Source organism: Semicossyphus pulcher, unplaced genomic scaffold (assembly GCF_022749685.1).
Source record: "Semicossyphus pulcher isolate SPU_LCO1_2020_fin unplaced genomic scaffold, fSemPul1.0.p SCAF_21, whole genome shotgun sequence".
In the NCBI taxonomy this organism is placed as follows: domain Eukaryota; kingdom Metazoa; phylum Chordata; class Actinopteri; order Labriformes; family Labridae; genus Semicossyphus; species Semicossyphus pulcher.
This window is the reverse complement of record NW_027211695.1, coordinates 9,089,550-9,113,909: the sequence shown is the minus strand read 5'-3', so window position 1 is coordinate 9,113,909 and position 24,360 is coordinate 9,089,550. Positions and strand designations below refer to the sequence as shown.

Here is a 24,360-nt window from a genome sequence, read left to right as displayed (position 1 = left end):
GCTCCGACAGCAAGGGTTAGCAGCTCCACATCCCCCCGAGGCACCCATGCTAAAAATGTAAACACTTGTGGATCCGTAGGGCACTTTGGATAAAAGCACCCAGCGAGTGACAAATGGGCTGTCGAACAGTCTGATAGCTGTAGGCGGAGAGGCCTTCCTAAATGGCTCAGTTTAGCACTCGGGGAGGAGAAGGGTTTTGGCCCAGAGTGCTCTGCTGAGCTGTGAGTACAGCGCTGAGAGGGTGCACTTCATTGTTTGTAAAGACAGAAGTTCTGCGCTGCTCACCCTGCTCTGCACCAGCACCCCTGGAGTCTTGCAGGAAAGGCCAGCGGCCAAGCAGGCGCTCTTTAATGAGCTTGTTGAGCCACTTAGAGTCTCTGGAGTCGAGCTCTCTTTGTTAGCATGTGAAACAACAAAAGAGTGGCTCGGTGAATTCTGAAAGGTTAAAGTAAAACTGAAATATTGATTACATAGTTAAAAAATGATGCAGAGATGTGCTCAGTTTAACTATTTAACATTTTGTTTAAAATGCAGAGAAAAGGGGCTTGTTTCTCTCGATGTCACAGCCTGTCTCTGGCAGTTTTGCAACCTTTTCCTCTGCGCTCCAAGATTTTGTTCTGTTCGGGGGGGGCGAACTAGCATGAATTTATGCAGCTGCTCCTTTTGACAGCAACAAAATAGGCAGAGCCATATCAATCTGACAAGTTTATCAGCACCCTGTTCTGCCTCAGCACCCAGCGTGCCTGCTAAATATGAATTTCTAACAAAATAATGTGAATAATATGAATCATAATCAGGCATAACTAATCACATCTGACATCTAAAAGCCGTGCGGGGTGGAACGGAGTGAGAGAGAATAGGAAAGAAGAATCTGTGGTGTTTGTGTACGTCTGCGTGAGTGTGAGTGTTACCTACCACTTGACTGCTTTAAAGCTAACGGTGCACACCCCTCTTATCAAAGCTAGCACACATGCGTGTAAACTTGAAAGTCACATGACGCACACCCTGACACAGGCATGTGCTGTAAAAGGCAGGCACTCTATATGCACAAACGTACCTACTGTATGCAGCAGATGAGGTGGCTGTATGCAGCACAGGCACGCACAGAGGCATACCTAAAGCCTAGTAATGAGATTTGTAATGTGCTTATATCCTTTCTCTCATTCAGCGGAGGGATTGAGAGAAGAGAGGGATTAGGCCTGTATTATCACACTGTGTGGAGGGAGGGACAGGGGCAGAGAAGGAGAAAGGGGTCACGGAAGAGGCAGGGAGAGAGAGAGTTTGGGCGGCATGTAGAGAAAGTGGTCAGGGTGACATGGAGATGTGGATGGATAAATTGATGGAGATAGATAAATGAGGGAGGCGGGGGAAAGGGAGAAACAGTAGAAGGAGTATTAATGTGTACCGCCGAGAGATAAAAGAAGAGCAAAGATCAGAACGACCTTGTTATATCTCAAAATATCAAATCTGTAGATAAGGATAAAGAATATATATTCAGTAGGAGTTCCCTCCACATCGAGGCGAGAGGGAGAAAGTGTTCCTGAAAGCCTGCCAGAGGATGACCCGACAGGACCTGTTAAGTCCTTATAGGCCATTATTTTCTAATTAGAAATTGTAGTGTAAAACGTTCCCTCAGAAAGCTGATTGCTGGTGGTTCATCGATGTGTAGAAGTACACCTTGTTCCAATTATCATCTGGATTTATTTAATGGAGGACATCTAGAGGTTAATCACCAGATGCCTGTGAGCTAGCTTTAGGAGGAATGGCTAATAAAAATGACGGACTACATTCCCTTCCTCCCAGTTGAGAGCTGTATTTCTGTTCTTAGCATTAAAATAGTGGGATAGTTTGTGGCACATTATGCAAAGTCTGTTTATATTATTCTTTCTTCCCATGCCTGCTTTGAGGTTTTGATGCTTTCATTAGCCATCTTCAAACAGACAGTTTTTTCTTGTTAAGGTCCAAAACACATTTTTAGGTAGCTTTAAAGGGAGTCGTGAAGAGTCTTAAATTTAGCTTTGTGAAACCTGGAGATACTTTGAATTTTTGTCAGGTGTGTGTATTAAAACATACCTTCTTTTACTTTCCCCTCTCTGGTCTTGTTTTGCTCTAAAATAATAGTGTCAGTTGTTTGTTTCACACCTTCCTATGTGGTTGAAAACAGATTCTGTTATTAAACGTTGCTGCCAATCAAATGTGGCATGCTGTATTTAAAGGGCCAGTTCGCCGATTTTCAACCTCAGTCCTACCATGCTAATGGTGTAAAAAATAAAGAATGATATGAATTTGAGGATCTGTGGGAGGATGGTTAGTCAGAAATGATATACTATTACTATTACCTGCACCTCAGGTTGTTGTTCTTAAAGGGCCAGACTATGTAAAACGCATCATCTGGCCAGGGAGCTTGCTAAACTACACTTCCTCAGTCTAGGACGCCCGCCTCCGATGTCATGTCTTGTTCAAAATCGTCAGGTTTGAAATGTAGACTGCAGACCTGAAGATTTTTTAGATGATCCACTGTTATATTCTCATCATATTTCGGATTCTGTACCGCTCTGAGCCATTGCCTTCAGAGAAAACTGTAGTATTTCACTCCAGTGTCTTTGCTGGGCCGTTCCTGTCAGAGGGAGGGGCGTAATGCACGCTGGGTGTTGTAGGAATGTAGAATGGGCGAAACTACTAGCTGTCTGTACAACTTTCTCCACAGCTATGGCGCCAATTTCAAATATTATTGCTTCTATCTATTACAGAAGTAATTGCTTCTTTAAGCAGTTCTGGAAAATAAATAAATAAATGCAAATTCAATAAAAATGCCTTTCTGCAGGAATATGTTCAGAACTGGAGCCTGTAGCAGAAAACAGGCTCAACATTTGTCTTACAAGTCATACGAACACACGCACAGGCCTAATTGATTAACTGCTCCAGCACACCTGACTTTAATAAAGCACTAATTAGCTGTCCCACCAGGATCAGCCAATTAAATGCTTCCTTTACACAAAGATACAAGACAGACATCTTGGGAGGCGGGTGTCGGCTCAGGACAGCGACAAGGCACGCAGTTATTACTCTGAGATTATCTCCTACACAAATTGCAAATAAAGGAAATACCTCTGAGCACGGCAGCTCGCTCTATCAGGTCGTTTACGCTGCTGGAGCCGCAGGAGGAGAAGAACAGCGGAGTAAAGAGAGGACCGGGTAGGTGAAGAATGTCGAGGGAAGAGGTATGAAGTGATATCAGCCTAGGGAGAAGGAGGAGTGGAGTGAGTGCAAAGAAGCTAGGGAGTGGGATGGAGGTGCTTTCAATGCAAAGGGAAGTGTGTGTTTGTGTAAGTGGGTCAATTGTCAAGCAGAGCAACCGCTTGGGACTTGTATCTCTTTCCTGCCTTTAGTGTGTTCTCCGTACGGTATGACACGCAAGCAAATTTACTCACTGACTGCCATTCTCTAGGAAACACTGTCGCATGCGCAGGCCATTGTTTAGGTAGTCCCAGTGCTGGTGCCCTCGTTTCCTCTCTGTTGTGTTGAGGCATAAACACTACAACTGGTGCAACATGTAAAGCAAGTTTGTGGGGCTGCATAAAGATGAGAAATGGAAGAACTTTGACTAAAATTCATATTTGTGTGTTCTCCAGTTGGCAGTATTATGCACCGATCCTGATAAGTTCAAAGTGTCTGTACCTATTAGCTACAGTGTGATTTGACAGAGCCCATCTAGCCTGTGTGAGCTTATATTGTGTGTGTGTGCATGTGTGGACCAATGCATCTATATCAGCATTGCGTGTGGAGTTAATTTCGCCTGGGCCTTGGAGACAATTATAGCACAGATCATTTGTTTTCAGGAATGAAGCCCAACAATAAAAGGTTAAGAGCAAATGCTCAACTACACAGAGTGATGAAGGGGGGAGTGGGATGGAGGGGGAGAAAAGGGGGGGGAACAGAGGGTTGGAGGACAACTAAGCGGGCAGATAGTAGCTCATTAACTAGTCTAATTGATTGATGATTGTACACACTGCAGCAAAAAATAGATCCCAATTCCACTTCCAATATTTTACCGCCTCTGGTTGTGCTGGTGTTTAATTGCCAGGCATGTGGAGGGAAGAGAGATGAGGTGAGAGGGGGGCAATATAATAGAAGGCCTCAGCTGTATTCACTAGTATGTTTTAAGGATTATTAAGCTGTAATAAACGAAATATGGCAGTGTTTGTCTTGGGGATTCCTCAGTGATTCCTCCTTGTTAAGGTTTTTAGCAGTGACAGCATGTTGTGACACTGTCATTACAGTCTTGTAAGCTAACTTGAAACATCTAATGCCAGGTTGTTCTATAGTGTTCATCAGTGTTCATTCCTCTGGGAACGAAGCCTGCCAGGATTCTGATACACATTTAATGGATGATGCTTCGTGTGATTTACCTGTTTCTAGTACATCTGTTAGTTCTCATTAGCCCTGCCTTATTTTTAGCGTTAGGGCCAGTTCGCTGATTTTTAACCTCAGTCCTATCAGGCTATTATGGGGAGCTAATGCCATTATGGTAGGAAAAAAATGCATTTTCGCTCCGTACCTTTGGAGGACGCTATCCACTAAACCACCTCCGCCAAATGACACGTTTTACGTAGTCTGGCGGAGGCCAGGGAGCTTGCTAAACTACACTTCCTCAATCTAGGGCACCCACCTCTGATGTCATGTCTCGTTCAAAATCATCAGGTTTGAAATGTAGACTGCAGACCTGACCCACTGGGATATTCTCGTCACTCTAAGCCATTGCCTGCAACGAAACGGTAGTATTTCACTCCAGCGTCTCTCGTTGGGCCGTTCCTTTCAGAGGGAGGAGCGCAATGCACGCTGGGAGTTGTAGGAATGTAGCGAAACCACGAGCTGTTTGTACAACCTTCTCCACAGCTATGGCGCCAATTTCAGATATTATTGCTTCTATCGATTACAGAGAACACCAGCTTTGACTGACAGTGGCTTTTTCCAGGGGCTAGTTGCTCCTTTAACCTTGAAATATCTATTGGATGAATTGGCGCTTATTGACGTATAGGCATTCATAGTCTCAAGAGGATAATTCCTGACAAATAAAATGTATAGCAGCCTAAAAGACAGCTGTTCCTTAGTACAGCCTCACAGATCCACTAGCATAGCACTCTTAGCTTGAGCTTGAGCAGACATATTTTAGTTGTAAGCCTTTGCGTCAGTACTCCTCGAATGGGACAATAACCAATGAGACAGAAGTATATAAGGAGACAGAGCTGTTGACTGTGTGTCCAAACAATTGTAAACATCATGGCCCTTGAGGCTAAAGCTAGCTAGCATGTTGTTAACAGATATTAAAGCTGGCAGTTAAAATCTCACCTCCAGTTCCTGCTGAAGAATCGAGTTGACTGTGCTGACACGTCATCCCACCCATTTCCTCACCCCGACTCGTTTAGCCTTGTGCACACCGCAAAGCATTACAATAGCATGCTGTTGCACCGTGTCAGTTTCCATTTGGTTTGCATTGCTTTCCCAGCCCGGATGTAGTAGTTTGATGCTCTTTGTGCACACACAATAATCACAACAAGATAATATCCTGTCGTGTATTACTCACCATTATTGTCAAATCTTGTAGTGTGTACATGTTTCATATCGGAGAACAGAGGTTTATGTGGTTTGTGGTAACATTTCCAAATTGGTTAGCATCTGAGCTGTGGTCTAAGCACGCCCTTCGTCTTATTTTGTATTCCTTGGTCTTGACATAGTAGTAGTAATATGCACACACATTCATTATATAACTTTCAATGCAATGGATCTTGAGATAACTCCTCTTTTGAATATAGAATTTAAACATATACCATACTTAAATCTGGGACATGACAGCCCACTGATTGCTGGTTTTGTGAGAGTTTTGGTACCTGAAACGAGGGTCACAGGCCAGATAACGCTGGGAAATTCCATCATGGAACCAGTTCGACCTCAGGTAGAAACCGTTCAGTACCAAACTCAGTCATTCGGATTTCTTGTTTCATTTAACAGTAGCTTCTTACTTTATATAGCAACCATGGCCAAATGAGTCACTGTCAGCAGTCGAAATCCATTTTCACAAATCGGTGGGTGGTGTGTCTAATAAGCCGGCTGCTGCTGAGCTTCTTCCTTTTATAGTTGATCGAGTTGGGCTGAGGGCGATTGGAGCAGCAGCAATGAGAGGAGATGGTGGCCGCCTCATTAGCACAAGTTATGACAAGCGGCAGACTTGTTAACAGCACAACTTGAAAGCGAGCACTGTGTAAATAACCTCAGTTTACCTGCTCGCTTGGCATCTTGTTACACTGGTGGAATTAGTTTCTTACCAGACACTTAAGCAGAGTCAATACACCACTTATGATTGGATAAATAAAGGGCCTCTCACATCTTAAACGTTTATTCGAACCAATTCATTACACATATTGTGATTAACTAATCATCAAGTATCTGCACAATCAGAGTTAGATGGAACATTTTAAAACTTTCCTTTAGCGCCTCATATTGATCTTTCACAAATTGCTGTATCCCTCATATAACAACAAACCTGCTCCACTTTCATTACCCCTCTAATATCCTGCACATTAACTTCCCCATCTTGTTCTCTACTTTGTTTCCTATCAGGCGACCCTCCTGTTGGTTTCCGTGACATCTTGCTGCGTGACGGTCCTGAGGGATTCGCCAAGGCCGTCCGTGCCCACAAAGGCCTGTTGCTAATGGATACCACCTTCAGGGATGCGCATCAGTCACTCTTGGCTACAAGGGTTCGAACCCACGACCTGAAGATGATCTCGCCGTTTGTTAGCCACAACTTCAGTAACCTTTTCAGCCTGGAGAACTGGGGAGGTAAGTTATTGTATAATAAATGTATATCGTAGAATACCCTCACACAAAACTCTTTATTGAACGATTCTATATTGTTTTTACACATCAGTTTTTGTACAGATTAAACAGAAGTGTTACTGGTTGGCAGACCGGACATGCTAGGCGAGGCAACTATCTCCTTGCTTCAGCTTCTTTTTTTTTTGCACACAGACCAGTGTTAATTTCGTTAACATAAATTATGATGATAAATGTTCGTCTACTACCTTGACGTTGACAAGCTAAATAGATATTTGATTCTAAAAGCTCTGACGACACAGATGTTTTGTTTTCGTTAACGAGACAAGACAAAATGTTTGCATATTTTCTGTGTGTCTAATCTGTCTGTCAAAATACAAGCAATACATTCCTGGAACTGATTAAATTGGTAAAGGCGTGTGTTCAGATTCCCCGGAATCTGACCCAGCCACACAGGTGATGATGTCCTAAAGCAGCAGTTTGACAACAATGCACATCAAACTAACAGGTATCACAAAGGTGGATTTGAACTTTCTCTGTTAACCCAGGCTTTCTGCTTCAGGCTCTGTGCGCGCTCACAGAATAAGGGGGCCATTTTTTGATGCATCTTCCGTACAAAAAGAAGGGATCACTGGCTGTCTGCTTCAGTCAGATTGTTCTAATGAGAAGCGATGATGAATTTATTACAGTTATTACGCTAAATACCAACACTGCTGCAAAAAGGCAAGAGAGGAGTGTGCAGCATGTGCTACTGTAACTGCACGGCTTCGTTCCGTGGCCTTACATGCCTAACGTTACGTTCCAGAAGTTTACATTCACACACATAACCTCAACTAAGGATCTATGTTACTGCGGCGAACAACCTCAGGAAATTATTAATGAAAGGATGGTGCTTTATAGCAGATTGAACCTGTATACAGCTAATTCAATTAGTTTAAAGAGAGAAAACGTGATGACTTTTTATTGACTAAAACTGGACTAAAATGTTTTGAGTTTTCGTCGACTAAAGCTATATAAAGGGTAAAAATGACTAAAATGTGACTAAAACCAATAAAGATTTTCGTCTTCAGACTAACAGGGAATCTAAACAGGCAACATATTTGAAGCGTATTTTTGACACGCGTGTGCCAGTACAGAATCGCTCCATGTTATTCAACGCTGCAATCTCCACCGGCAGCAGATTGCACCAGTGTAGACGTTTACGTGTCGAGCACGTTCCTCTGATGCTACAGTGTCGGTGTAGATTCCCTCTAAAATAGCTGCCAAAATTGACTATTTTACACAATAAACTAAAGCCACCTCAACATTTTAAGCTCAGAAGAATCATAATAACTGAGGATGCACCTTTCTTCTGTGATCTCATACACACACGCCGTCATGTAAAAAAAGGCTTAAATCTCCCGTCTTCTGATGGCTATCATGTTAATTAAACCCTTTGTGTATGTGCTCCTCTGTTTTAATTAGTCTGAACAGCCATCCCTGTACTCTCTATTCTCTCCCCACTCTTGAGGTAGATGTGTTTCATGTTTCGTTGATGACAGTGATTGCACCTCTTTGTCTTTCCTGCTTGAGCTGTGAAATCAGGTGCCATTGAAAACGTATCTCATGCCTCCATCTCCTCTCCCTGAAGTCAGCCTTCAGCAGGTTCCCCCAGTAGACAATGGCTGTACCTTTCCCCTGCTCTTCACTGAAAAGAGAAAATCATGCATTATTGAAAGTTCTTGGTGCATGAACAGTCAAATAGTGTCCCTGTATAATATGCAATTACTCTGAAATTGGCCACAGAATGAAAATATGCGCCTCGTGTTTAAACAGTTGGTGACAAGAGCAATTATGAACACTTCTTGATAATGGTCCTGTGAAGTGCAGTTGTTATGAACTGTTTCCGAAGAGTAAATTCATTTTTCCCATTTGAACAATCAAACACTTAAGACTCAGACGTTTGCAGAAGAGACGTGACCAGTGAACCTCCAGAGGTTGAAATGTTTAATTTAACGCCCAATTATAGTAACCTACTCGCAGTGATTGGGCCTGTGGTCCTTTGAGTCGATCACAAGAACGAAACAACAAAAAGCAAAACGTGTTCCTGTTTCATGCACTGCACTGTTGATGGTCGAACATAGACTCTCTCCTCAGTGCTGTAAACCCTCTCTGAGATTAAATTCCTCCCAGTAACTGATCACTGTGCACCAGTAAGAGGAAAGCAATATTTTTCATTACTGTGGGAGAGCCCCCCGAGCAGATCTCACATTAAGCAACTGTCTGCTCATCTCATGTTTGAACAGATAAAAAGGTTATGGCCAAAGTAAATCATTGAGGAGGGATTTCAATGGAACGGGTTTAAACACTTCCAGACTTTCGTCTCCCAGTATATCACGATGCTATTATGAGAATGACCACAGAGAGATTATGTGAATTCAGCTAATTCATGTTTGAGCAGTTACATTAAAAGTAAATCTTTGAAGAGCGACTTAAAAACTTGCGGTGAACCCGTTCTTTTACTCTGGAGGGAAGTGTTGGATAGGTGCCAGGGATTCATTTTACAGTGAACCAGCTCTGAAAGGGGAACGTGCTTTGATTAAGGGACATGAATGCTTTAGTGTTCTATCTGAAGACTTACGTTCTTCTGCCAACATCCATATTAAAATGTTTTTTAATATCATGTATGCTCATGCATCAAACAACCTCACTTAGCTGTAGCATAGAATAGAATAAAAGCGTTATTGTCATTATACAAGGCACAATGACATTTAAGAAATGCTTTAACTTGGATGCACGACATTCAGGCATCCACAGTAAACATGCATTCAAGTGCAGAGCGTCTATTCCACAATCAGTAATGTATATTTCATGGTAGAAAATGTGTATTGCAATAATAAATAATGTAAATTGTGGGTTAGATGGTGTAGCACCGGGGTGCTGGTTGGCTCAGTTGGTAGAGCAGGCGCCCCATGTACAGAGGCTACAGTCCTTGACACACTGATTGCAGGTTCAACTCCAGGTCTGCCAATCATTCCCCACTCTCTACTCTCCACGTTTCTTGTCTGTCTTTAGCTGTCCTACACAATAAAAGCCAAAAAAATAATCTAATAAACATATTGCACTGTCAGTATAATATCTCATGTCACTGAGTGTATACACAGTTCAAAGGGGCGATTGTTTTGCTTTCATAACCAGGTATAAATCTTCTTTTAGGGACCACGTAATCTCGTTTTGCAGATTCTGCATAAAATTCTGATTTTGATTTCTGATCAAAGTATTTAGTTTTTATAGTGTGTTTATAGTCCGGGTAGTATTGACCAATCATGAATCAGCAGGCTTCTGTGTATGCAGGAAAAACAGTCCCTGTGGAGAGGGGGCGGATCGCAATCCGTCAGCGGTCATCTGATGTTGATTTACCTTGATTTTTTATTTTTTTGGGCTATTTCTCCTTTATTAGATAGGACAGCAGAAGAGAGACAAGAGAAGAGAGTGGGCGGGAGTCGAACCTTTAGTCGCTGCGTCAAAGATTGTAGCCTCTGCATATGCAGTGCCTGCTCGGCCCTCTGAGCTAAATCAGCACCCTGACGATTTAGCTTTAAGTAATCATCAAAGACATGTGCATGCAAGTGCAGCTAACAATCCATTCTTAGACGTCGTATCTCAACTCCATTCTCACTTCTAAAGTTGCTACTTGGACTGTAAACAATGCAGCGCACGGAAAAAGGAAGTCTTGGCCTGAAGTCCATTACCGCTAACTGCTGACTACACCGGAAGCCCCGAAAAGTTGGCTGTTGTTAGTCGATGGGTTCTAAGATTGGGGAGTATGTCTGTATATTCTCCTAATAAAAAAGCACAAACTGAGCTTTCAAAAATACAAAAAGGTCAATAAAACGTGAGAGAAAGCATGCTAGGAGAGTTTTTATAATTGAACATTAAAGGTGTTATTTATATAGGAGCTTCCTGTTTTCTAAAATGAGACTAAGCCTAAACCATCACCCTATTGAAGTGTTTAAAAGCCAGAGAGAGAAGCAGTAGTGGGGTCAGACTTTCAAACTAAAAATGTATGTGGGTTTGTAATCTGCTCCTGTATGAAAGATACAAACATACTATATAAAGACTGGGCCAAATTTAAAACAAAAAATATGGTTATATCACTTTTCTCTTCTATTTTTCAACACAACCTACTTTTGTTCCAAAGTTAAGTTTAAGACTCTTAAATTGGGTGTTTGCTACAGCACGAGCTCGGAGTAAACACTGTAACATAATGTGGTCTATGAAGTGAATCCATGATAAAGCGGCGATAGAAAAGTGCATTCATCTTACTTTGTGTCTTCCCTCTAAACTCCCTCATAAAGCGCTAATGTTTGAACTGCAGCGGGAGTCGCGTTTGAAATCTTCTGTCAATGAAAGCTGTTGAAGTTTAAACAGTCGTCTGTCTTCATGAAGTCACAGAAAGTGAACACACGCTTGTCTCGCTCCCACTTAAGCGACGACAGCAAGAGAGCATCGCTGAAATCAAATGTAAAACAGGAGCCGGGAAGTTTAAACACCTCCTGACATAATGATTGTGTAATGGGCTGTTGTTATGAGCTGAGGAGAGGAACGTTGTCTGTCTTAGTTCGGAGAAGTTGTGGAGAGCGTGTGAATCATAAAATGTAATATGCTGGTGGATCCTCTTGAGGCGTCTGTAGTTCCTGCATGATTTGATTATGAGTCAGAGAAAACAGAATAGTTCTTTCTCATAATTATTTAAACACCTTAAGGCAGAATAAATCTAGAAAGAGATAGGCCCCTGAAAGCTTCCTGCCACTTTAATGTTTACTGTATTATAATAATCTTCCTTTGCATGTTAATAACCTGTTAATTTGACAATTTATGATCAGATCAGCAAAGCATTTACAAAACAGAGTCTTTAATCTATTAGCAAGTCGTTTGACTCGGTATCTTTTCTCTGACAGTTAAAGTTCAGTTCGTTTAGATGTTAATGCTTTCCTTTCAAACACAAAAAGTCAATGTTTTTCTAGCAAATAGCTTTAGTTTTAAACCCCTCATGGGGATGCATTTGCTTAAGTTCTGTAGCCGAGCCCGACCTTCAATCTTTCTGCAGTGCAATTAATATATTTTACTTTAATTCTTTTGTAAAGAAGCCAAAACAATGTACATCAAGTGTGTGTTGGCTGCTTCTTGATTTTATAATAAGAACTATGAGCAGATCTCATATTAAGCAACTGCCTACTCATCTTATGTTGAAACCATAGACTGTATAAAAAGATGGCTGACATGACAGCTCCTAAAGTGAAGCCAAAACATTTCGAGCGCCCCCTGCTGACTGGCTGCAGTATAGGTCATAAAGCCTGCCTCTTCCATGTTAACAGGTGGGACATTAGTCAAAGTATAAAATCAAAATACACGACCAATACATTTTTCTCAAACATGGTTTCTGTCATTATAGTTAGTTCTTATCATGCTGATTTACATCCAAGTGTTCATTTTTCTGACAAGTTTAGTTTTAATTAGTTATCTGATGCTGCACAAAGGATGATTGACAGCTCTGATGACAAATACGGCTCCTGCAGCTGATCTGTTCTGGATTAGCAGAGTAGAGGAGGATCGGCGAGAGGAACAGAACGAAAAAAATCACTACAGTCATTGAAGTTTACATGTCTGTGAACGTCTGTGGTTCTACTGTCACATTACAAACATAGACTGTATAAAAAGATGGACGACACGACAGCTCACTAAAACTAAAGCCAAAACATTTTGAGTGCCCACTGCTGACTGGCTGCAGTATAGGTCATCAAGCCCACCCCCATATTCATTTTTAATTACTTATTTGATGCTGTAAAAAAAGATAATTGACAGCTCTGTTGACAAATGCGGCTCCTGCAGCGGATCTGTTTCAGATTAGCAGGGTAGAGGAAGATCGGCGAGAGGAAACTAAAACAATCACTCCATTGAAGTTTTCATATCTTTGAACGTCTGCTTCAGACCAACGCAAGAAGCTGTTCTGGTGTTCAATTCGCCGACGATAGCAAGATGGCAGCGCCTGCCTTGGTGGAGTTTTGGCTTAAATTTTTGTACGATGAGAGCAGATGGAGACGTGTCGTCCATCTTTAAATACAGTCATAAGTTGAAACACATAGAAAGGTGTCAGCAGAGGTAAACCATTGAGGAGATCATTCAATAGAAAGTGCTTAAATGCTTCCTGATCTCCATCTCCCAGTCTATCATGATGTTATTTAAAACTTAGAGACATATAACATGACTTCAGCTCAGCCATGTTTGAGCAGTTACATATAAAGTGAATTTTTACAGACAGACTGTGAAAACTGGCGCTGAACTCAATCCGTCACTCTGGAGGAGAGAGTTGAATAGGTGCCAGCGGAGTCACTTGTCCCTGTATGTCTCATTATACTGTGCCAGTTCTAAAAGCAGACAGCGCTTTAATTAATGGACATAAATGGTCTTTTAACATTTAATTGTCTTGTTGAAGGCAACCTCATTGATGGCTGTACTTCTGTGAAGCAGTTTTGCTTGCTTTGTACACAGCAATGGGCCAACTGTTGAAAGAAATGTGATAAATTCCCATTCAGGACGCTTTCTTTGAGGGTTATACACTTAATGTTCCTTATTTTTCACTGTTTGTCTTCTCTCTCTCTCTATTCTGTCTCCCTCTTTTTCCCTTTCATAATTTTTGTGCACTCTTTTTTTATGTCTGTTTTTAAAGAAGCAATGCATATAAAGTTTTCTTGTCAACATAAAAGCAGCTAGGGCGAGGATCTCTGGACTTTTAGCTCCTAATGTGGGCCAATTCCAAATGTACTCTGTCCAATGGCTACAATAAAGCATCTAAATAGAATTTGCTTGGGCCACTCATGCCTGCTAAATGCCCACATCTTTTAAATTCTAAGGCTGTCCATCATTACACAGACTTTTTGCCCAAAAAAATGAAGCCTAAAGCTCAGCCTGACACAAAATCATGTTCTTACAGAGCCACACAAGACATAAAGCAAGTGTTTTAGGAGGGGACTTCGCTTGATGAGTATACTTCATGTGAAAATCGTCTGAGTGCCTCTTTAACAGGGTTAGGAGGGTTACTTTAAAAATGTGTTCCCATACGGCTACTAATCAGTAACTTAATCTAAGTATCACAATTTAAAAGTAATATAACTTATTACTTTCAGTTACTTTTGGATTACTTCAATACTAAATCTGCAAATACAGACAGGAGAAAATAAATTACAATACTTTTGTGATGCGCGAATGACTGTTTAAAGCTTCTGTGAGGAACTTTCGGTTTGGGTTGATTTTGGCTCTACATGCTTAAGTGGCTGTTTTTAACCAAAAATCTCTTCCTGCTCTTTTTAACAGTCATATGTATCACCCACTTGACAAACAACGGCAGCTTTCAGTTATTGCTTTGTCTGACACCTACCCCCCCGCCAGCAGTTTCAGACATTAAAAATAACTATATAGAAATAATCAATCTTGTCGCTGAGGGTCTGGTTTGCTTTTGTAGGTCATACGGAGACATCAGAATTAATTTCAGTCTGTTTCATAACCAATAAAAAACTCCTCACAGTAGCTTTAATTATTAGCAGTAATTATGCACATTTAAATGTACTTTGTTAAGTTTGCTATTCACACTACTTCACACTCAAACTTCAAGTAAACTTCCATCAACCTATTCTAGTCTGGAGCTTGTGTTTTTACTCACACCACCCGGGCCGCGGCCATCACCAGAGACACAAACAATTACTCTGTAGTAGTAGAAGACGACAGGTTAGCTAACATTTTTTATTGGAAATCTGTGCAGCTAACGTTAGCGGTCGGTCTTACCTGTAAGTGTTTCTTTAAATGACATGTGGAGTCCTTGGATAATGACAGCCGGAAGAAATTACCTGCACTGTACTGCAATGTTGCTCCCATTTTCTCCTTTGAAGACAAAATGATGGTGGAATTTCCATCCAGTGAAAGCATTTCTTTCAGCACAGGCCGTGCAACCATAGACTGTTGATGGCAACTTTGAGGAGCGGTGTAGTGAGACGTGTGTGTCGTGAAATGTTGTAACATGTGCGCGCAGGTGCGTGGTATTATCAGACGAATGGTTTAGAAATGAGATGCCAGATGTCATAGAGCCGTGGTTCTCAACTGGTGGGTCGAGACCCAAAAGTGGGATATTGTAGTTACAGTGTATGTCATGATGATGCATGAACATCAGTTACTTCCCATCCTTCATTCACTCACCTTTCAATACCCAAAGTTCCCAGATTTACTTCTTGCCAGCCATGCTCGCGCCTCGTATTGATTCAGGCTGCAAAACACAAATTAGACTAGCATGCTGCAGTAAAAGTTCAGCTGTAGCACACCCTGTCCCACAGTGACGGCCTGTAACGACACCTTTAAACAGTTCCTCATAAATCTCTTTATGACCACAGGAGGGAAAGTACAGTGCGTTTTTTAAAGGAGGTCCCTATATAATGCTCTTTTATTGCAAAGTGATCACAGATAGAGAATTTTACGCTCTGCTGGGCTCAAATCACTTAGCATCAAATAATCACTAAAGAGAGATGACCATGTGGGTATTGAGCGATGTTTCCAGACACATTGTCCCGATGCAGGGATCTTTTTTTACCCAGCGGGATCTAAGATAGGATGTATTGCTTTCACATGTTTCAGCTGCTTAGAGGCAGAATGAATCATTGAGGAGATTAAGCCTGTGAAAGCCCTTTGAGGATTAAGTCCCTTCCTGATATAGCGTTCCCTCCCTACACCATGGAAGATACAGTAATTTGAAATGGGTCACGTAAAGTATCTATATGGTCCCTCGTATCTGTTTCAGATGGTGGAGCTGCAGATTGATAATTACAGAACATGAGCAGCCTGGTGTGAGCGTTTTGTTCTGTAATCAGGCTTCCAGAGGACTGCATGTTTAAAGAAAGGTTTTCCGGTACAGCAGATCCACGCGAGCAGTAAAGTGGCCGGCACACACGCAGATCAAGCAGCAGTAAAGTGGATCACAGATGACATAAAAATTGATCAGGCAGGATAAACTGTCCGATGCATCAGGGCCGTAATTGCACACTTAAGCAAAAACGCTCATAACTGCAGAGATATACGTCCATGCTTCTGTAACTCAATGATTCAAATTACAGATATGAATCATTTTTATTCATCATGGGCTTCCTTTATTGGCTCCACAGCACGAAAGAGAAGTTTATATCGGAGAACTTTATTTTACCAGCATGGGGAATGTGTATTTAGAGAGTTTGCCAATATGAAACCATTCAAACCGTTTTATTATTGAGTTCTGTTCAAAACATATTTACAGACGATGTTACAGGCACTTCTTTTCCCACCACACCTATTCTGGGAGACTGTTTCCCCCACAATAACTCTTTTTTTTCTCACTGTCTTTAAACATTACACGCAGTGTTGAGTACATTTGCAGGCAGTCGTGGGCGTTGCGTAAAAGGCTCGTTTCCATCTTCTTCTCTGATTTTATTTCGGCTCATCTTTCTGACAGATTGGAGGCTCCCTGTCTTTCCAAAAAGGAGGAAGCTGCCGCTCTTTATGTGGCTAATGTTCTGATATGCGCGACCAGCTGTCAGTCTTCGTTCCTGTTATCGAATTACTTCAGTAAATCTGCCATCCCGGCTGAATTCCTCACGTGCAATAAAACATTAATGTGTTAAACATCAGAGACGACCACTTGAAGTTATTTCCACTCCACACCAGTAAGAGAAAGCTGACGTAGGCTGAAACAGACATCAGAGGGGGATGAAACACTGATAAAGAGCACAGTTTTTCCGGGGCATTCCCGCTCCTCCAAGAGAAGGGGGAACAAGCAGCTGTGCTTTGTATTCTCCCCGTGTCCAAATGTACGAGTGCTCTGAAACTGAAATTTAATGATGGCACTGTTGGATCAGCAGAAAACCACTGGAGGCTTCAATATTTCTGGTTGATATGATAAACGGGTATGAGATTCACTAATCTACTCCCCCCAGAAAGGGAAATGAGAGATTGCTATCTTTTTTTTTTTTTTTTGCCTCCTCCACTGAAACATTTCTCAGATTTTAAAGTGACTTTAGAGTCAAACGATGAAAGTCTTAGACTGAACAATGAATGTGCAAGTATCATGAGATTTTATTTGAGCATCCATTAGTGTGTATAATACTGTATGTGTGCCATCTGTGCGGCGTGTGTAATGGGAGAAGTTTGAAATATTAGTTTCTGTGACAAAAATTGAGATCAAAGTTGGGATGACGGATGAGTCTTGAGATGACGGCTGAAATAAACCACCAACGCTCCCCCTCTCTCTGTGTGTGTGTGTGTGTGTGTGTGTGTGTCTAGGTGCTACCTTTGATGTGGCCATGCGCTTCCTGTCTGAGTGTCCGTGGAAGAGACTCCAGGAGCTCAGAGCTTTGATCCCCAACGTCCCCTTCCAGATGCTGCTGAGAGGGGCCAACGCTGTGGGCTACACAAACTACCCTGACAATGCTGTCTTTAAGTAAGTCACTCACACACACACGCGCGCACACACACACACACACACACACACACACACACACACACACACACTCACACTTTTTATCTTTCCAAAGCCGTATACTACCTCTATTAAGTAGAGCTTGTAAATACAGACACTATACACACTCATGTATACACTGAACACTACAGAGTATAGCACCAGTGCCAATCCAGCCAATCAGAGCCCTCCTAACACAGGACCAACTTTTCCTGTTGAGATGTTTTCTAACGCATCACTTTGAACATAATTTCAGCCGCTGCCCCTCTTTCTTCTTCTGTCTTATTATTCACAAAATGCCCCCTGACTGGGTTGTTTCCATAGGAACGACATGTGTGACCATCATCTTAATACACATTATATTTCAGTGGGGTAATCACCAGGCTTTTTACATGATTGAAATTTTAAAATGAAAGTGAAAGTGATTGCCATCTGTGAATAATTGCATGTAAAATTCAGCCATTCAGAGATGGGTTATTACTCCAAACAAAAAGGCCAAAACAGGAGCAGCAACAGTAAACCATGTTGTAATGTTGTGTCTTTACCATAACACTTTGTTGCCTACTGTTTTTTTATTGTATAGTCTATAATTGTTCATTAAACGTGTTGTAAACCTCATTAGGGTGCATATTTTATTGGTTTCACAGTGCAGTTGTCTGTAGTTAAATATTGAGATGGTGTTTAATGAGGAGATTTTTGTTTGGGGAAAAATAAATGAAAAAACATGGCTGCTGAGATATCTGATACTGTGTTTATCCCCTCATCAATTTGGTCTATTAGATTGTTTTTCTTTGGATCTTTTGAACTAGTACGTCTTGATTTGATTGATTGATTTATATTATAAAGGCTAATCATTTTTTGTCTAGTGTGAACATCAAGGATTCAAAGCAGGTAACAGGCGGTGTGAGGCTTATTATTCCCAATCGAGTGGGGCAAGTACAAGTTCTGAAAATAAGTAAAAAATGTTTGCCACCGTTAAAGGGTGAACTTACGGTCACGTAAAAGTCCATCATTTTGTCTGAATTTGCGCGCAATGCGTCTCGGGATACGGCGAAGGACGCACCCAATGGATCCTTCGCGGCCCGGGAAACGGAGGACGCATTTGTCGGCCGCATTCAAAGGAGCCTTCGAATTAGGACAGCTTTCGACACGCCACTGTAAAGCAAATACAGCCTTTGAAGGCTGCAGCTCCTGGATTGGGACACAGCTAGAGTGTAGAGGCCGAGTTGAAGATTTTCAGGACAAGAGTATCCTTCTTCTGGCCAGGAGCTATAGGAAAGCGATCATGGCGGAGATGGCGGTGTTACAAGGGAGCGGGACTCTAGGCAAACTTAGAATTGCAGCCATCGAAAGGGCAGCCATCAATCTCAACATTTAACTCTCTAAAATAGTTCTGAAAATAGTTGTCCAAACATATTACATAGTTTCTAGCAAGACCAAAACATATGTAGAAGAGTTGCAGGGCCAGTGGTGCAGCGGGGACACATTGGACTAACGTTATGGTAGAATTCTGCTGAACGAGCATTGCACAGATAGGCTCTATGTATCAGTTGGAGCTGAATTAAAGTGCACAGGAGGACCAGTGATTTATCCGATGAGGTCCTCGGACCACCGCTCATAGTATTCACCTTGTTAATGGAATACTATAAATGTTTTCTTAAACATTCACTTTACACTTTTTCTAAGTACTAAAGTAAAGATTATTGATGTATATCATTCCACATAAATTTTGCACCTACACTAATTTTGACACTATCACTGAGTCACCAATTCACACCTCAAACAAAGTTTTCTTTCTTTAAAACGTGCATTATTTCCACTTTGAACATGACATAAACAAATGGTCCATATAACTTACTCTTTTTAAACCTTTAAACCACGTCTTGAGGCCTTTCTCAGCAGAGGCAGAGTTTAGAATATGATTATTTCTCTGACATTTATATCAATTTAGTTAGTAAGTGTTTATTTTTCAACATGATCATAGATAAAAAATGACACATTTGCGGGTGAATAATTCGCCCACATCCTACAAATTGTTCTCTATTTATATGTAAGCATACAGCGCTCGGACGCAGCTGCTTCCTCTCTAAATAGATCTAAATGATACACTGTATAGTAGCTACCTACAAACCACACAACTGACACGCACATTTAATCAGGTCAATTTGGTTGATGTTTTCCTGCTGCTTTCGACCATGCTCAGCCAGTTACACACATTTGACACACGGCACGGTTACACATTTAACCAGTAATGCATTTAGGGCCAAAAATACTCTTGTGCCTACACACATGCATACACACGCCTCGAACACTTTTACAAATGGATTCACAAGCAACGTCTATGATGTGGATGAGTCATGTATTCACAAACACACACCTGCATGCAGATCCACACACACCCCCGCATGCAGAGTGTAGTTCCCCTCACCTCGGATAAGTTAGGAGTGGCTTTATGACTAATGCAGCTGTCCCCTCCTCCCTGCCTTCCATTGAATCACACACAGACCTCCCCCATCCTCCCTGTTTCTTTGCTCCCCCTCTCCTATCATAGAATCATTATTTATCCCCACCCTTATGACTCCCCTTTTTACACCTCCATTCATCTCCCTGCTTTACACACTTCTTACCCTCTTTTTAACTCCCTCTCTCTACCCCGAGTGCTCTTCATCTCCCTCTCTCTCCCTCTCACTCTCGATGTCCCACAGGGGGAGTTGAATTGAACATTTGCACAAGATCGTGATTAATGGCTTTGATCTGTTTGCCGGGCTCTCTCTCCCTTCGCTCCGTCACTCTCCCACCCTCAACATTCTCAGTGCGGCAGCCCGAAGCAAAGTAGCCTGAGTGTCTTCATTAACAAAATCAAATCAAAGTTTAAATTCATTCCATTTACTTGATTTAAAGTGGAAGGCACAGGGTCACAATACGGTACACTCTGCAGAAACATAAGGTATATTTTAAACACCTGGTGGATTTAAAGAGGGGGTATTATGCTGTTTCACATTTTAAGACTTATATATAATGTTACAATGTTGGATGTCCAGACTAAACGTGGGTGAAGTTTCAAATCTGTAGGTAAAAGTACGTTGGAGTAATCCCCAGGCTTCTCAGCTCAGTCTGCAGGCTGCTGTGAACGCCAGGGTTGCCTGTGAAACAATACATATTTTTATCTGCGGTAATTTTTCCATGGAAGAAGTATTTAGACCATTTGCTTCAGAAAAAACTACTTAGGCTACTATTAACCAACCTCTATTCAATTGTAACTTAAAATGATAGTTGGATATTATGGGAAATGCAGATATTCACCTTCCTTAGGAGAGTAAGACGAGAAGATTGATACCACACACGATGGCAGGGTAAACATGAAGCTACAGCCAGTTAGCCTAGCTTAGCATAAAGAACAGAAACACAGGGAAACAGCTAATCTGCTCTGTCAAAAGGTAACAAATACAGCTCCCTAAAGTTCACAAATTTGAGTGAAGTTTTGTTTTTATGGCAAGTTGTTTCCAGGTTGGGGTTTCTTAAAGGGACAGAGCTGACTGAGTTGTTTCAGGCAGAGGCTGTATGAGGGCCTGTACAGAGTACCAGTGTGAGAAAAAAAATTTTTTTAAATTGTAAGTTATGCTAAGCTACTCCACAGGTATCACAGAGTTAAATATGAAGCTTGAAATGAGCATAATACCCCTCTCTAAAGGGTCATGTAGCATGATGTTGTCACTCTTCCTTCTGATTCACATTAATAATGTTATCATCAGCTGTGAGTCAGATATGTAGGACAGTACAGTGTTTCTGATTTGGAGCCAAACAACGTCCCCTAGTCGGCCCTTGTATGCATTGTAGCGCTAAATAAATAGTGGACACGCAGACGTTGGACTGGTAATCCTCTCATGGCACAACATTAAGTGTGTCTGTTTATTTACCCAAACAAAAGCTCTCAGTGTGTGTAAATATCACATTCACAGTAACACAGCCACAGTCAGCACTCACCCCAGTTCTGAAAAACCTGATTAAGATACGGAGGCCAAGGCAATAATAGGAAGGATTTACCACTAGCGGCTTGGATAATGAGGCGGGTATACATTTCTCCGCAGTTATTGGGCTCCTGCAGGCGGTGTAAGCTCACTTTTCATGGAAATATGGAGAATATTGTGTTTGGGCAGGTACACTGATATTTACGACTGGCGATAGGGAGATGGATATAAACAGCTTATCCCAACCTGGATGTGCTCTATTATCCGGGACACACTGTGCATGGAGACGAACTCATTATATCTGTGAGAGTGATTGTGTGATCATCTTGCAGTGCTGCGTGCTGCAGTGTAAGCCATGCCAGTCTCTAACCTATTTCTGTCTCTAATTTGAATGTGGATTTAAAAAATGTATGCAGAGGAGGGTACATGCTGCCGGCTAAAAACATCTCCCTCCCCCAGGTTCTGTGAGGTGGCAAAGGAGAATGGCATGGACATCTTCCGTGTGTTCGATTCCCTGAACTACGTGCCAAACATGCTGCTGGGCATGGAAGCTGCTGGAGCGGCAGGTGGCGTGGTGGAGGCTGCCATCTCGTACACGGGCGACGTCTCCGACCCAATGAGGCAGAAGTACTCCTTGGACTACTATCTGAAACTGGCAGATGAGCTCGTCAAAGCTGGGACTCACATCCTGTGTATCAAGGTGATAAAATATTCATACGATCAACTGTTTTTAAGTTCTAGGAAAAAACCTTTCCTTCCTTCCCTGTGATAATCTAAAGATTCTGGCGCTCATTGTTTGCTTCTGTGTGGAAATCTCTTCCCATCTGCCATCACACAAACATAAAGCCAGTTGGAGAGAAACTTTGCAAATACTTTTTAACTCCGGCTTCATTACACACTCTATTACACACAGAGCCACTTGTTTGCATGCGTGTCATCATAATCAGGGCCTGCACTAACCACAAGCTAACTGTTTTACACTCTGACTGCCGTGTAGCATTTAGATGCGGTTTATCTTGAAGATACCAGATACCAAGACCAAGATACCAGTGGCAAGTAAGGCCTGACTCAGACTACAGGAGCTTGGGCCTATTTAGACACGATTCACCCCTCTTGACAATCAGGAGAGGAATTAGATATGGGCTCTAGGTCAATGCTGATGTTCGCTCCCAGTTATCTGCTAATGTGAGGTTGTTACAGATCTAGTATACCTTCCGTATGGTCTGCAGACTCATCAGAGTCTTCCATATAAGAAGAAACATGTTTGATATTAAGCAGGAAAAACAAAGCCAAGGAATGAGATAAGGAGACAAATCCGCTGAAAGTCAGGGCTAGAGGACAGCTAGCATGCTATAGTTGATTAAAAAGAACCCGTGTTGACCATGTCTGATGCGATTTTTTAATCGGTAAGGATTTTAAAACTCTCGTAGTCTGAGCCCAGCCTTCACTTCTTTTACACTGCTTTGAATATCACTGCCCTAATACTTATTATTGTTACCCTTCACTACTACTGAATTACCAGTATATCAGCTGATCCATCCATCCATTTTCTATACCATTTTTCCTGTTAAAGGGGTCATATCTTTTGAACGGATATTCTCATATTGTGCATGGGTTTCACATTTTTGGATGTTTATTGTTCACAGTGGAAAAGTGAAAACTGCATAATTCCGTGTTTTTCCAGAATTACATTTTTAGGAACAGCTGCAAGATTCTACATAGAACCTTGCTTTCACTGAAGTCGACCAATCGTCGTCAAGATTTCAACTTAACATTCCAATACATTCTGGCGATTCTGGCTCGTACATATAAGGCCGAATAACCGATCCTAGAGCAGCCATGTTGTCTACAACTTCGGAGTGCAGTGTGGCCGCTGTGGGAGGGGCTACACCGTCACTACAAATACTGTCAGCCAATCCTGGCTAAGGTCTAACCTTTGAATGGCAAAACAGCTTGTTCGTTTCAGGAGGAAGGAGAGGCTCCGAAAAATAATTAACATTTTTAAAACGAACAAACTTTACCCACGTGATTCAAAAACACATTAGAAAAATAGAAAATTGATTGCATAGCTAAAATACAGTATTTCACCTTTTGCGGGGGTCTGGTGCCTATCCCAGCTGTACACCCTGAACTGATCACTAGTCAATCACAAGGCTGACACATAGAAACAGACAACCTTTCACTCAGGTGAACTCACATTCACACCTTCGGGCAATTTGGAGTCATCAGTGTACCTAACAAGCATGCCTTTGGACTGTGGGAGGAAGCCAGAGCACCCTGAACTTATGTTCCTTAAAAAAAATCAATAAAATCTCCGTTTTCTTTAACACATAATTCAGGAAAAAAATGCTTTTTAATTACCGTAAAATCCGTAATATAAGTCTCACCGGAATATCAGAGGCAGTGTGTTTTGGGGGGTACAAGTTATTTCAACAGTATTTCAATGTCATTTATAACATTCAAAACACATAAATTACAGCCTACCATCTGTTTTCACCATGTTGAGTTTGAAAAAGTGCATCTTATACACCGAGTTGTACCGTAGCATTTAAATGAATCCAAACTCTCCCATGTAAACTGTGGAACACAGCAGAAGTTTGTCCTCTTGCCCCCGTTGACACAACTTGTATACTCGAGCTTCTTATCTAAATGAACGGACTGATAATGCTCACATTGAATTAATTTCTCAATTCATGCATGACGGAATATTTTCAAACGTCAAATGATAAACTCCCGCTCCAACCCCAGTGTGAATCATCACACGCAGCAGTGGCAATCTCATAAAAGGCTTGCTCAGCTAATGAGGTTAACTTTTAAAAGAGGAAATGAGCATGCATTATAACTTCATGCAGTGCAGTGATCACCAAAGGGAGCTTAACTAAACATCTAAGCTCCATCTGTGAAAATCTGTTTATCAATTAAGATTTATGCTCACGAGAGTCTGGGTGAAACTTTTCTACAATAAAATTATCCAGAACATTTTTAAACATGTTCATAAATTTGAGTTAACTGAACACATCTCCAGAAAGATTTGAGTCATTCCAAGAT

The 24,360-nt window shown here is 41.6% G+C and overlaps 1 protein-coding gene across 1 annotated transcript in view; it reads left to right on the top strand.

Moving 5' to 3' along the window:
- The window catches only part of LOC138600738 (pyruvate carboxylase, mitochondrial-like), a 354,400-nt gene that overhangs the window by 278,601 nt on the left and 51,439 nt on the right, over positions 1 to 24,360 (top strand). Inside the window, exons 15-17 of the mRNA XM_069672230.1 lie at positions 6,619 to 6,840; positions 17,170 to 17,326; positions 21,772 to 22,012. Of these exons, the coding sequence (XP_069528331.1) occupies positions 6,619 to 6,840; positions 17,170 to 17,326; positions 21,772 to 22,012 (620 nt within the window). The remainder of the gene's footprint in view (positions 1 to 6,618; positions 6,841 to 17,169; positions 17,327 to 21,771; positions 22,013 to 24,360) is intronic.